Source organism: Rhamphochromis longiceps, linkage group LG2 (assembly GCF_057381845.1).
Source record: "Rhamphochromis longiceps isolate RC_006_pf linkage group LG2, R_longiceps_female_GT1.1, whole genome shotgun sequence".
Lineage (NCBI taxonomy): Eukaryota > Metazoa > Chordata > Actinopteri > Cichliformes > Cichlidae > Rhamphochromis > Rhamphochromis longiceps.
In genome coordinates, this window is record NC_140558.1 from 30839885 (window position 1) to 30854762 (window position 14878).

The 14878-nt window shown below is 43.6% G+C and overlaps 1 protein-coding gene across 1 annotated transcript; it reads right to left on the reverse strand.

Moving 5' to 3' along the window:
- Positions 1-6360: 6360 nt before the first annotated feature.
- Positions 6361-9823, reverse strand: kctd12b (potassium channel tetramerisation domain containing 12b). The gene has a single exon (XM_085422611.1). It carries the CDS (start codon positions 9110-9112, stop codon positions 8261-8263), a length of 852 nt encoding a protein of 283 aa, XP_085278737.1. The 5' UTR covers positions 9113-9823; the 3' UTR covers positions 6361-8260.
- Between the last annotated feature and the right edge of the window lie 5055 nt (positions 9824-14878).

A 14878-nucleotide genomic window follows, 5' to 3' on the forward strand; every position in this document is an offset into this window, starting at 1 on the left:
AGTGGCTGCAGCCATCTTTTACACCGTCTGTTAGTAGCCTACAAATGTTTATGATATGTTGGTTTGTTGAAAAAAAGAGGAAAAACTTTCATATTGCACTGGCTTTAAAGTCCCTAAATGCTTTGTTGTGCTTGGATGTTTCGTCAAAATATATCTGCTACTCACACAAGGTCAATTAATAAAAATTTAATTGAAATCCTAAAAACAGTAGATGAGTGTAGAACAAAGCTGCGTATCAGCAGCCACGACCGGGTCAATCAGCTTGCCGGTACTTTTTAAAATTCACTGCGACCGCTGACAGGTGTCGTGGCCTGAGGATGGAGAGACTGGCAAACAAGAGGACATCATCATCTCCATGGAAACGGCACAATGATGTGCAGGAGCCAGAGCTGCACAAATGCATAGTAATGTCTCTCAGACTGAGAGGAGCATTTTATCCTTTGTGGAGATGTACATATGGCTGTATCCTGCTGTTTCAAAGGAAACTGCACGCTACATAGTTTTGCCAATTGCAGCATGTTCCATATCTAATTACCTCGTATTCAGCTCAGATTTCCATCTCTGTTTTGTCAAACGATCTGCATGGTGCCTAATGACAGTGCGAGCGTCGCCTCCTACAGTCGCCTCGTTCATTGTCCTTTTTATCTCTGATTGACGACAAGCAAATACATACGGGGGTGTAATCAGACATAGTAATATTCTATTCTTCACATCAACTTTACATGCTGGGGCATAAACAGAGCTGCCTATGTCAAAATCACTGGAGTGCGCTCACAAGTCTCAGAGCAATTACAAATCTGTCAATCTGCATAATGTGGAGGAAATGCCTGATGTAAACAGCTGGAGACCAGAGAGTTGCTGCTATGTAAGAAAACTTAAAAAGGGGAGTAAAGGTCAGAGGAAAGAGAGGGTGAAATAGTGGGAAAAGTTTGGAACAAATTTACAAGCGCTAAATTTCTAACAGATACGGTGTTTCACTGCATTTAGAAAAGACCAGAACATTTTTCTTATTTCTGCATGCTTGCACGTATTCAGTCTGAGTGTCTGCTGATTCACCTGCCTCAAGTACCTCCTCTTTATCTTCGCTTTCCTTTCAAAACCCTGAGCTGCTACCTGGCTCCCACAGGGCATAACCAGCCTGCCTAAGCACCCTAAAGTCCATCCTGGCACCCCTCGGCTCCTGCAGCTACTGTGCCACCTGCTTCCTCTTTCCTCCTGCCTGCTTTCAGCAAAGTCCAATCCTATCCTGGGCTGCAGCACTAAGACCAATCCTGACTGTTCAGATTACTGATAATTAGAGGGACAGATTAGAGCCCAAGTCTCCAGATGGCCAAGGTGAATCCTATTCTAATGACAGCACTCACAGACACTGTGAGCTCCTTTAGACCAGCACAGACACAGAAACGCTCAGTCGCATGTTTTTTCCAGTTCTGTCATTAATGGATGGCATGAAAATCAAATTCAACAAATTTGAATAATTCATTGTTGAGAGATATTTGTTTGCATAGGAACATTGGAATAGATCATTTTATTCCTCAAAATGGATAAACTAAGCCCGATTACCAACATGCAATATAAAACTTTAAAAACACTGTCGTATAGCCTTTATAATAAATGTATTTATAAAGGGTGGGGTTAATACACCTGAATTTATTACAGAATAAGAACAAATTCTAGAGATATCAGTAGAGAAACATAATACAGCTCTATATTGCTCTTTACTCTCTGTTGACTTTTAAAGAGATATATCCAGCGAGCAGCACTTCACTGGGCGAAAATGCCAGAGAAGATTGGCCAGACTGCTTTGAGGTTAAGCGCAGCAACAGCATAACCACTTGTCATAACTAAGGTATGCAGAAGAGCATGGCTGAATGCACAACACAGCCTTAAAGCACAGGCTCAACAAAATTGGACCATGGAAAAACATTGCCTGGTTTGATGAGTCTCGGAATTTGGTGTAATTGGCATGAAAGCATGGATCTGTCCTGCCTTGTATATCAGTGGTTCAGGCTGGTTCCCAAAGCTCACATCAGCTTAAAGTGGTTTCTAGCAAGGTGTAACTGTACAGGAGTACCTGCGGTGGCTACTAGAGTTAAAATGGCCCATTAATAAGTATTAATGGGCCATTAATAAGTATTATTAATAACTCTAATAATTAGAGTTAAATCAGCATTTTGTTAGTATCTGATTAAAAAACCACAGGACACGATAATGGCAGTTGTTACCCAACGTGGCTCTTGGTGACACATCAAGGAAACAGCTGACGCAATGGCCTCTGGAGTGAAAGCATTTGGTGGCTCTATTGTGCTGAACTAGACATTTTACTGGTGTGGTTTGCCCCCCGAGAGGAACGTGTCATTACAAATCTGTACAAAGTTTTTCTGCGCGATCATTATTATCCTATCATTAAAAGTTTCTATCATGATGGCAGTCTTCTTTCCCAGAATGACAACTCCCCCCGTCTATAGGGCATGCGGGTTCACTGTTTTGATGAGAATGAAAATGATATGAATTATATGCTTCACAGTCAGCAGAGCTCAAAATAATTAAACACCTACGGGAGATTTTGTACCAAGTGTTAGCACTGTCCACCAGCGCCATCAAAACACAAAATGAGGGAATATCTTTTGATTTAACTGTGTTGATTTTTTCCAGGGAAGTTACAGACCCTTGGAGAATGAATGCCAAGAAGTACTTCCCTTTAATTTGTCAAGTTTTACGTAAAATAGAATCATTGCATTTCTTTTAACATGCCGATTGAGGCAGCTTCCACCCTGCCTTTCCCAATCCAATCTATTACATCTCCATTTTGGCCTAATTGTGCCTCTTTTCTTTTAAAATTGCTCCTGCCTCGTCACATATTTATAGTCTCCGTGGGACTGTATATGCCAAGCTTTGCCACTTCAGTTCTTCCTTTTTGTTGCTTACACTTATCCTACAATTTCCCCGTTGACACTTTCACTTACTATACAACTTATATCGTGCTTCTTCATTCCACTCATGCTCTTGCTCAGTGCCTGCACAGAGCCATCATTTCCGTGTTGGAGAATTGCGCCGACAAAGGGAAAAACAAACTGGCAATGCAGGGAGAGTAATGAGATAACAGCACTGTAAATCAGTAGTGATTCCAGGTTGTCACTCCCCCCTCTGGCTTCCCCCCTGACGTGACCATCTCCTGTCCTAGCACAATGAAGTCCCTCCTGTCCCCCCCCCCCCCCCCCCTTCCCTTGTCATTCGGGGTGAAAATGTTTTGTGACAGCTGCTCTCTGTAGGAGCTGAGAATGAGGGGAAGCCAGGCATGTGGAGAAGCTGGAGGACAGAGCGATACAAGTGAATAAGGTACACATCTGGCTCGGTGCCTGACTCACTATAAATAGCCCAACACACACACAATGAGACCAAGAAGTCCCAAGCCAGTGTTACTGTACTCCCTAAATGTTGGCTTGCATGGCAGCAATAGCAAACAAGGGGTGAACACACACACACAGACATTTTGATGGAGAACACAGCGGTGCACCTCAGGCCGCTGCTACCCCCCGCCCAGGTTGGTCAGTGCTACTCCAAGGTAATTATCAGCAATGATGTTGTTCTATATGAGCATGTTCTTCTCTTTGTTTTAATTGCCATCAAAAGAGGAGGAGGGAGGTAAATGCCTTATTTGCCTGCTAATGCATTTTAAACTGTTCTCAAAGAAGAGTGAAAACAAGGCAGTCGATTAGATCTAAAACCTCACGGCCCAGAATCAAAATCCCAGCACGGGAGTTGTGTTGCACATCTTCTCGTTGCAACTTCCCTCTCCCCGCGAGCGCGCGTGTCCGTGTGAGCGTGCGTTTAGAGATGCCAACTGCACGCTCAGCATGTTTGTGTGAGAGGGAGTGGACCTCAGTCGCACTGACGCACCCGAAACGGAGGCCTGTCCAACCTGTCATCCAAAAAAAAACCAAAAAAAAAAAAAAAAAACCACACAAGCGCAAAGGCAACAGAACAAAACAACAAGAGCCAAATTATCCTGGCAGACAGATCCAAAAGCAGACGAGGCAGTGAGACATAAACAAGTACAGCCACATGGCTGCAGCTGAAGGCTCAGAATGAACAGGAACAGCAGCTTTCAGACATCTGAGGTGCTGAGAAATTGACTCACCCTTGTCTTGTCACTCTCACACATGCAATATGTCTCTCCCCGAAAAAGAAAGATGTAGTCTAGGAATCTTGGCTAAGTTTAGTCAGCTTAATGGTGAAGTTCATGAATCACAAACAGATGATAAAAAATACTGTTTCTTCCTTATGGTAAAGATCAACAACCCCCCATTTGTGCTGGTTTCATGCTACAGATTGATAGTGATAGCAACTATACTGAGTGTGCTCTTGATTCTGCAGTGTATCCCTTGGGTGCAGTGTGACTGAATCTCTTTGGGGGTGCTGATGGAGCTGACAGGCCGCAGAGGAGCATCTTACAGCACAGTCCTCCCCTTCTCCAAATAACAGGAAGAGAGATCAGATGGGAACACCGAATCCTTGTCAAATAAATACCCCCGCAGTCTCCCAAATATCTATCTCTCTGTGCCCCATTTTCCAATCCCCATTTCCTTTGACGTGCATCTGTTCCTGTTCTCTTCTGCCTTCTTCCCCTCTTTTTCCAAATAGAGAATGCAATGACCCAGCTGGCTCCGAGACAAGGATCATCCTCAGAGAGGGAAAAGAGACAGGGCCAAAGCATGTTGTCATGTAGAGCAGCCTACAGTAGCAAAAGCTTGGGTCAAATCACTGCCTGAAGGCACGCAGAGAAGCCAGTCTCGCACTCATTCTCGAATCCTTCGACTTTAGTGACAAATGAGTCCTCATAAATGTGAAAATCTGCGCTTGAAACAACAACAAATGATTGATTTCATTTGATAATTTGTTGTGTGACAAGCTGAAATTTGGCAATCTGCTGCGTCCCCCCCCCCAAAACATGAAGAAGCAAAAGGTCATGGTAAAATATCTTTATTGTGACACTCTGAATATGAATAGGCATACTGTGGCGACACAGTGAGAACCTGCTGCCTTTGCAAGCACACGAGCAGACAATGCTACACTTTTCAACCACGTGTTTCACAAGACACATTTAAAAAAAAAAAGAAAAAAAACACCACTGAATTTCAGCGCGCACATTTCGTCTGGTCTGTGGATGCTCTGAATGTCAGCGTCTGAATGTCAACGTTTCCACGCATCTCGCTGCTGCTGTTGAATCTCAAGGAATTTGCGCTGACGAGAGGAGGAGAGGTTAAGGAGGCCAGTGCCTGAAATTTCACACGAAGGCATGTTTCTCCATGTTTGCGCTAATGACTGACCTTGGCACTCCCGTGTTGCTGTAGTCCGCCGGAGGACAGCGACAGAGGAATGCTGCCTGTGACTGTGTTTATTTGGGCTGGAGAGACACTGCAGGCACAGTATTGTCCTGGTCTCTGAGGATTTGTCATGCATTCCAGAGCGGGCGGGGGGGATCATTTTTTTTCTCCCTGAATTAGAGAGCAACATAAATTTTTCACAAAGTTTTGTGAAGCTCATTAGCTATGCTTTTATCAAGGCCAGAGTGAGATCAGGTTTAGAGGTCTTATACTAAGATAATTAGCATGAGATAATCGCTCGGTAGAGAACTTCTGAGACAGAGTTTATAAAAAGACACGTGACTGCCTCACATACATAACCCTTAAGTCTGGTTGTTGTTCGAGTGTAAATTATGACACCTTTGCCCTCAATGAAAATACTTTGTACTTATATTGTATTTTGCTGTTGTTTTTTATTGATGACACACAAAAATGATTTCTAGTCTCTCAGAAATGGATAAACTGTTGCTCTGCGGGAGGTTGTAAATACTACGGAGTCCTGAAATTTAGATTCAATCTTTAAGATTTTGACTGCACACAGAAATTTGGTCAATTATTGGCAACAAAATAAGGGTTTTCTAATCTGCTTGGACAAGGCCTGTTATCTGTGCATGTCCTCGTTTCTATCCTGGCTCAGATTTTTTGGTCAAATGCTTCACGCAAGTCCAGGCTGAAGAGAAAAAAAGAGGGTAAAAAAAAAAAGTGGAAAAGCAGATGGAAGGATGGAGGACATGGTGCCTGAGGGCTGAAAATTTCATACGGAGGAGAGTTTGTGTCCAAGGACATTTCCTCTGATGGGAAACGCTGAGATGAAAATTTGAACGGCTTTACTTGTGATTGACTTGCATTGTCACCGAAAATTAAAATGTGAAACTGCGGTAATGGGAATGTGCTATTTTCATCATACTTTGTGCTCCCTGGTATTCAAAAAGAAAAAAAGAAAAAAAGAAATAACCCCCCTTTTTGGGGGTTAGGAATGGAAATACAAGCAGGATAGAAAGAAAGCATATTTTATTTGACAAATCAATTTGCGTTTGGTGGAACACTTTTAATATCAGTGTTGTCTATGCCTGCAGCGACACACTGCAGCAGGGTCTAACAGACTGACTCGGATGTCAACAACACTTCATCACACTGAAACACAATATTGCAATTTCTAGACATTTCAGAATACATTTATTACAACTGTCAGACACACTAAAAAGTCGACACCTTGCCGCACGGGTGAACTTTGCCTTGCGCTGCCTGTTCCCCGAACAGTTTTAAATGAAACCTCTTATTTGTCCTCATTTTGAGCCATTTCTGCATTTTCCTGTAATCTGATGAATCCTTTGTTGGATTTAAGTGTCCCACGTTTATGTTAGTCTGAGGTATATGATGTGCAGACCCGTCCTGAGGCTGTATCTGGATCTTGTGCTCCTTTTTGAGCCGACTGTGAGTTACTGAAAGTTACGCGCGCTCGCTATAAGCTGCCATTGCTACAGTGGTGAGAAAACACTGGGCTTTGGCTGGCTACAGCAAATCCTACCCTTTCTCACTGGTACAGAAGGAGTGAGCTATAGTCAAATACGCAGCCGCTTCAGCTAATACTGAGTATTATTTATTAACCTTTATTTAACCAGGAAGATCCCATTGAGATTAAAAACCTCTTTTTCATGTTATTAAGAATAACATTGTTGATTACGGGACATCCAAAGATCTGCTGTGATGACTGCTGATTTCTTCTTACGCAAATAACAGGAAGCAATGTGTAAGCCCATTCTGACATGTGACCGGCTGTGGAAAATAATTATCTTTTAAGATGTAATTGATGCAACACCTTCCATCTTCTCTGCCCTATCAGTGTGGGTGATTAAAATACTGAAAGCTCCACTGCACAGTCAATACACACACCTTTTTCCCCCTCTCTCATTGTCTGTCTCTAAGATCTCTTGATATTTGAGCTTTAATAGTTTTTCAACATTTGCCACACAACCCGTTTTCTTTCTTTCTTTCTTTCTTTTTGGGGGGGGGAGACCTCCGCACAACTTCAATCTGCTTTTTCTGAAAAAATAACTTCACTGCAGTCTTTTCTTTTCTATTCACTCCAAAGCAGTAGAACAGATTAACTATGGCACGTTCCCAAACCACACGGACATGGTACTGGACACATTTAATAAAAACTAAAGGAAATTAGATTACACTTCCTTTGTGTGTGTGTGTGTGTGTGTGTATGTGTGTGCATGTGTTGGGGTTTCTCACGTCCCTCAAGGCTGATAAGATGTCCAATTATTTGGTAATTTAGTTCAAAGGAGCAGGAGACAGTCCGATCTGCTTGAGTAAGCAGGCAAAATATAGCACTGTACATCACGGCAACTCTTTGAAGCCCTTTCCCTTATGCCCTTATGACTGGTTCAGTAGTCATATAGACACACTGGTGTTTTTTATTCAACAAAATTAGCTCTTGGATACAGTATTGTGCTTTAACCAAGGCATATGCACTATATAGAGAGTACAAAAAGGGAATAGAAGGTATCAGTCTCTGCAGGAAAGGCTGTGGGGTTGCTGTGGTTCAGGGCTGGGGACTACAACTAGATGGAGAGGCGGCGGCTTAAGCAAGGGCAAAAGCTTGGCCTGATGATGGGGGGGGGGGGGGGGAGGGTGAATTCGGGGTTGAAGGGGAAGGCTGCAGGTTCGATCTGCAGAGAAGGTATGAAGAGTCAGAGCAGCGGCCAGGTACTGTTCACAGGATAAAAGCTGGAGGCTGTAAAGAGAGATGGAAGGGCACAACATCTACAGTACATCTACTGGTTCAGAAGCCATCAGAGAGAGAAAGACAGGATGGCTGGAGGCTGGAGGGGGAGGGGGGTTCTTGGATACAGGGTGAGGGGACCGGGGAAACAAAGCCGATAGTCTCACTCACGGTAGAACACATATTCAGTGTAGCTGGTCCAGATCTTGTCGTCCGTCTGCTCGTGGGCAAAGGCACAGGTTCCTGTGGAATTGCAGGCCACCATGTGAAAGCCTGCATCTGCCAGCTTGTCAAAAGCCTGCTCCAGGAAGGTGAACTTGAGATAGTAGCGGGATGTATAGCGCTCAGGGGGGCGATCCGGGTCCCGGCTCTCGTTCAGCGTTTCCCCAAACACCTCTTTAGCCAGGGAGGTCTTCCCACACACCATGATCCGTGCCACTCGGCGAAATTTGGCATCCGTGTGGCTGTCGCGCCCCAAGGTGTAGGAGCCTCGGTAGCCAATAGTGATGAACCCAGAACGTTTGCCATCCATGGCGCCGGGCACCAGGCTGGCACAGGCAGCAGCAGCAGCACCCAGAGAGCCGAGGTTACGGGAGGTGTCAGTCCCAGGTGAGGAGTCCTCTGTGTCACTAGGACATCCCTCATCACCAAGGGAGTTCTGTTTGCTGATTTTGGGTGCCAGAAGCCTGACGAGCTCTGGCAGGTTGAAGAACTCAGCCTCTCTCTGCAAACGACCGCGCTCTGGGAAGTGGTCTGGAAGGACCAGCTGCTGGTCACGCATGTAGTCCAGGATGTAACGAAACAGGAAACCATCACGGTCTACAAAGAAGCGCCCCTTTGTGTCCCTGGCCAGTCCTTTGGCTGACTTTTGAGTAAACATCTCCCACAGCAGAGAGTCTGGCACGCTTGTGAGTGTAGAGTAGCGGGTTATGTACACCTGCCCACCGACATTGAGCTCTATGATCTCTGGAAAGGGTATCTCCTCTGCAGATATGCCACTATCTGGCAAAGCCATGTTCGCCTCCTGCCACGCTCGTCCACTTAGATGCAACTTTGTTTTACTTGTTTTAACTTGTTTTAGTTATAGTTCAAATCGGGATCAGCACTGGAACTGTTTCCAAGCCTTTCACGGTCAATGGTGTGGGCTGCTTGGCTGCCAAATTTCAGGTCCTGTGCTATTGGAACGCTGCACTATTTGTCAGCGCGTAAAAATAAGAAAAAAAGCTCGCATAAATGCTTTAAGCTGCCACACTGCTTCTAATCTAACTACAGCTTTTTCATTTACTTACTATAACATAGCGCAGGGATTCAGGAAGCGGTGACTGGAGCCGTTGTGTCCATGTCCTTTACGCGCAGGTAGACGTGTAGCTTGAGCATGAAATTCTGCTTTCCGTACCAGCTCTCTGGTCAGAAAATGCACCATTTGCACAACTACTCATTACGACTTCTCTTCGTCTAATCTCGTTTGGGTGTCCTGGCGCAAACAGGATCAGAACTTCAACAATGCGTTTTATAGCAGTCCGGCTCTAAAGGTTCTATTGTTGTTAAAATCCACGCGAAGAAGACGAAGTTCCAAATGTAGTGAGAGGCTATGACAGTTATTAAAAAGATCTCATTCGTCTCCATCCCTTTACGCGCGCTGGTTAGCTGCTCAGACTCTCCGCTCCGGTGTCGTCTCGTGCCAAACTGTAACTTAACTGCATCGTAACGGTGGACACGACGTTTATCTCTTACGCTTAACCACGCCCCACGGTGACGCGCCTCTGCCGTGATTCAGCTCAAAAACACCCAGTCTTCCAAGAACAAGCCGACAGCACCTTTCCGTGATTCTCCCAGTGGAGTCGCGGTTATGATTGTGCGATTTGACTCCAATTTGTCCTATAATGGTCTATTAATGGGTCGGTTTTTATCAGTGAGCTAGACCTGACTAAAAGCCATCTAAACACCAAACTGCACCACTGCCCGAACCTTATATTTGCCAGGGTCACATTCAAACCCTCGCGCTTTCTTAGAAAATTCTTATATTGTTTGATGCCATAATTTTTGGCACCGCTCGCAGTGATCAGTGTGGTCACTTTGCGCGAGAGGGGTGGGATAACAGCGACATCTAGTGAGCACTCTAAAAGAAACAGTTTCCCTAAACACTGATAACAACTTAAATTCTGATTATAAAGATATAAAGGGTTGTTATTGGAGATAGTGCGCTGTAGTCTAAATACCTTTTCACTCAGAAATCTGCACATTTGAACCTCGCTGTGCACAATGATTTACAAGCACAGTTTGGCTCACTGTTGCTCTTCTGCAAGGTGGAAAGCTTCTCTGTGCTCAGCTAAGATCTGAGTTACTGTGATGTGACCATGCGGCTTGCACGGCTATGAAACTGAAACTAGAACCCACCAGCAGCCCATATCACACAGGGTTTTACTAAAGTAAGACACAGAGTGCATGGTCACAAATAGATGTGGTATTTACTGAATCATCTATTTTATAGTGTAAAGGCATGCATCTATACAATATCACAAGTGCATTTTGCAGGTTTCAAAACTCTGAGATAGTATCCAGCTGTTCCCTGGGTGAGAATGCCTTGTTGAGGCCAGATGTCAGAGAGAATATCTAGACTGTTTTGAGCTGATAGAAAGCCATAAGTAGCTCCTCCGCATACAGTGTTGCAACCAACGTATGCAGAAGAGCATCTCTGAACACAGAACATGTGCACCACACTGAGTGCCACTTCTGTCAGTTAAGAACAGGAAACTTGAAGCTATAGGTTGCTCACCAGAATTGGACAACAGAAGACTTGCTTGCTCTGATGAATCTCAAATTTTGCAAACTCAGATGGAAGGGTCAGAATTAGGTTTAAACAACATGAAAATACAAATCCATACTGACATGCATCAATGTTTAAGGCTGCTGCTGCTGGTGGTGGTGGGGTAATGGTGTGAGGGATGTTTCCCTGCACACTGGTCCACTGTGTGCACTTGGTTCCAGCCGAGCATCATTTATCATCATTTTGAAGCGCCTTGAGTCAACTTTTGTTGTGATTTGGCGCTATATAAATAAAATTGAATTGAATTGAATTAAAAACCAAAATCTGCCTGAGCATTGCTGCTGATGTCCATCCCTTTGTGGCCAGAGTGTACCGCTCTTCTGATGGCTGCTTCTAGCAGAATAACACACCATATTAAAAAGCCCAGATCAACCTTTCCTTTTATTGAACCAGTGAGAAAATGTTCCATTCAAAGAATTGACCCTTAGCTTTCTGGTATGTTGAAATTATCCCACTGCACAGACTAGACTGTTATGGGGCTTCATCATCATTAAAGTCACGTAGAAAAAAAATGTCATCTGAAATTATAATTGCACTTCCCAGCTTTTAAACATATTTCTTACTGAGTAATCACCAAAGTTTAAAGACGCCAGTAGGTAGCACAGACTCGTGTAGTCAACAGGCTACCTAATCTCTCTCCCTGTCTTTTCAATTTCGGCTGTGTCCACCACACAGACCCTTCACTGACAAATAAGCAGTCCAATTTTGCCTCTTTCCAAGCAATCTGGCAGTAATTTCCCCGAGGGACTTTGGTCTCCAGCTGGCTTTCTGCGCAGCAGCCTCACGCAGCAGTCTGGATTGGACAACTCCTGTTATGTGGGCCACCACAGGATATGGAGGTAATGTGGCAGTGCTGTCTGCCAATGAAATGAGTTGATGGAGCGGTCCCGGCTCCATTTGCTGTTCATCTTCACTGAAATATGCAACAGCAATATGCTGCCTAACACCAGAGTCCTGTGGAGTCCAGACTAAATTATATCCAACATAAAACGCTCCAGTGCAGAACCACATCTAAATATTTGGAGTTACTAACTCCTACTGAACCATGCCAGTGACTGAAAATGACTCTGTTAATATAAATACAGTATTTGTGCATGAATCAGAACCTTTCCCCCCCTTCCTTGTACTGCCCATTTCATCATTCCAATCACATCTATGCAACAGACATCTACACTGATCCTGAAAACTAGGAACAAAAATGACTACATCAAATAAATTAGTTTGACCTTCTGCGACGGTTGGATTATCTGTGTACGTCTGTCAATTCTCATAACACTGATGGCCGTCTGAGGCTGTTAGGTGTACTCTGCGTGTGTTTGATGCTCCGCTGATTTAAAATGGGCAGAGCAGTGGCTCACACACCCATGGGAGAGTGAGGCAGAGGATAAGCGTACTTAGGCGGGAAAGGGAAAAATGTGCTTACTGTTGCTCAAAAAGTACGAATTCAGAATTAAAAAAAAAAAAAAACCCAACTCAACAGGCTCCTTGTGCTGAATTGGCAGACGATGTGATGCCATGACAAAAGAACAGTTAACTCAGGGAGGATTTGTCTGCATATTGATCTCTGCATCCTCAGCAGTTTCTGCTGACAGCCGCACCTGTGAGTGATTTATGAGATATTTTGTGGATTTCACCAAAATGGTCAAGCTGTTGCCTCCATTTCGCTTAGGTGTTTGTTGTGGCGGCGTACCCTCATTTCCCTCACTAAGAAGCATCATCGATCCTTCACGACAGGGGATATGTGTTCAACACACGTCACAGAGATTTTTTATGTATTAATAAACGTTATCGTTTAGCTAAGCAAGTAAATCGTCTGTGGTACTCCATAAAGCCTGAAGATGCTTTTGTTTGCTTAATAATGAGACCATTGAATAATGACTCAGGGCTGACAGCAATCACTCTGATAGCTACACAACACTATAATTAAATCAAAGTGGATATTTAATCAGGAAAGTCAACTCCCTTCAGCCACCCTCGCACAACCTTCCCAAACTTTTTTATTGAATCAGTTTGTTCCTGAGTCGCTCCTTTTCCCTCTTTTAGTGGATAGTTTAGTAAAAAAAAAATTCAAATGAGGCGGTTTCCCCTTTCTCTCCCAAAACAAATGAAATCTTCTCACTTAAATATTAATGTCTTTGATGAATGTGGTTCAACATTCACCACTATTCATTACAGATCTTTCCCTTCCCAAATCCTCCTAATTCTGACCTCAAAAATGTAAAAAAAAAAAAAAAAGAAAAGAAAAAAAAGAAAAAGAGACATAATCCTTTGATATAGTTGGATGTATAAAGAACTACATTCAGCAACCAGGAGAATAAGGGGTACCTGCAGAAGAATAAGTGCATCTATCCTGCTGCTTGCTGCCGAAACTGCTTCGAGCAAGAGTAACTCCAATAACCACTCTTAACAACTAAGTTATGCAAAAGAGCATCTATGAATCTATAACACATAAAACCAGATGAGTTGCAGCAGTAGAAGACCACAGCTTGTGTCACTCCTGACAGCTAAAAACAGGAAACTGAACCTACAGATCAAATGTGCTCCCCAAAACTGGACAACAGAAGATTTGAAAAACGCTCCCTGGTCTGATAGTAGGGTCAGAATTTGGCAGCATCACAACATGAAAGCATGAATCCATACTGCCATCAAAGGTTGTGGTGTAATGGTGTGATGGATATTTTTCGCACACTTTGGGCTCTCAGTCCTAGCTGAACATCATTTATATCCCACAGCCTGCCTGAGTACTGTTGCTGACCAGGTCTATCCCTTTGTGACCACAGTGCACCCATCATCTGATGGCTGCTTTTAGCAGGTTAACCATGTCACAAAACTCAAATCATCTCAAACTGGTTTCTTGAACACAACGAGTTCAATGTAGTCGAACGGCCTCCAGTCACTAAATCAATCCAACAGAGCTCATATGGCATGTGGTGGAACAGGAGATTCACATTGACACGTGTCAGTATGGACCAAAATATTAGGGAATCCATGCCAAAAAGAATTAAGGCAACTCTAAATGTAAATGGGGATTTAACCCAGTGCAAGCAATGTGTACCTAATAAAGTGGCCAGTGACTGCATGTGGTGTTTGATCCAAAGTGAAGGGGTTTTTCTTTTCGTCAGTCCTGCTTTCAGGTAGATCTGCAAGCAACTTGCAAACAATATACCCTTTTGGGAGCACCACAATGGGAAAAGCAACAATATAATGACATTAATGGTGGGTGAATTCAATGTAGCTGTTTTAGGTTCAAGGCTTCGCTGTTGTGCACATAGGCTCACTCTTAAACCTTTTATTTCTATTATGACAAGAAAGCTTCTTTGAAAAATTTGACTATTACAGTCTGTCTAACTTTCAGGCACTTATATTAACAGTAAATTGCTGTAATAATAAAACTGCACTAGGACCATTAGTTTTGTTTTTTTATTTCAGCGCACAAAACCTGTTTTGTGACCCACACATGATGTAGATATAAGCAGACTGTTAGGCGACGAGTTCATAAAACAAGCTAAAATTCGCTTCTGTGGTTCTATCCTGCTGGGGAAGACTATTTCAGATTCACCTCATGTTTGAGGATTGTGCAACTGCGCCGGGTAGTTTTCCCCACACTGTTGTCTCAGCCTTGCACAAAGCCAACAAGGCTATGATCGCTCTTTGAAGCATCTCAGCTTGTACAGTATGTATCAGATCTACTTGCCAAGTTAAAGAGGCTCTTGAAGTTGCAGGATCCCGACGTAGTAGTTAAAAAAAAAAACAACTAAATAAAGCAGCCTGGCCAAAGGGAGCTCAGGTTTCTCTTCAGCTTCTCTGTGCTGACACAAGTGGAAAAATATACATTCTGGGAGAGTGCGGTGCTGCTCTGCCTTCTCACAGTAAATCCTACATTTAAGCACAATTATGTGGGATGACGAGCTCGTGAAGCAGAGAAAGTTTGAATTCTCTTTAGCAATCAATCTC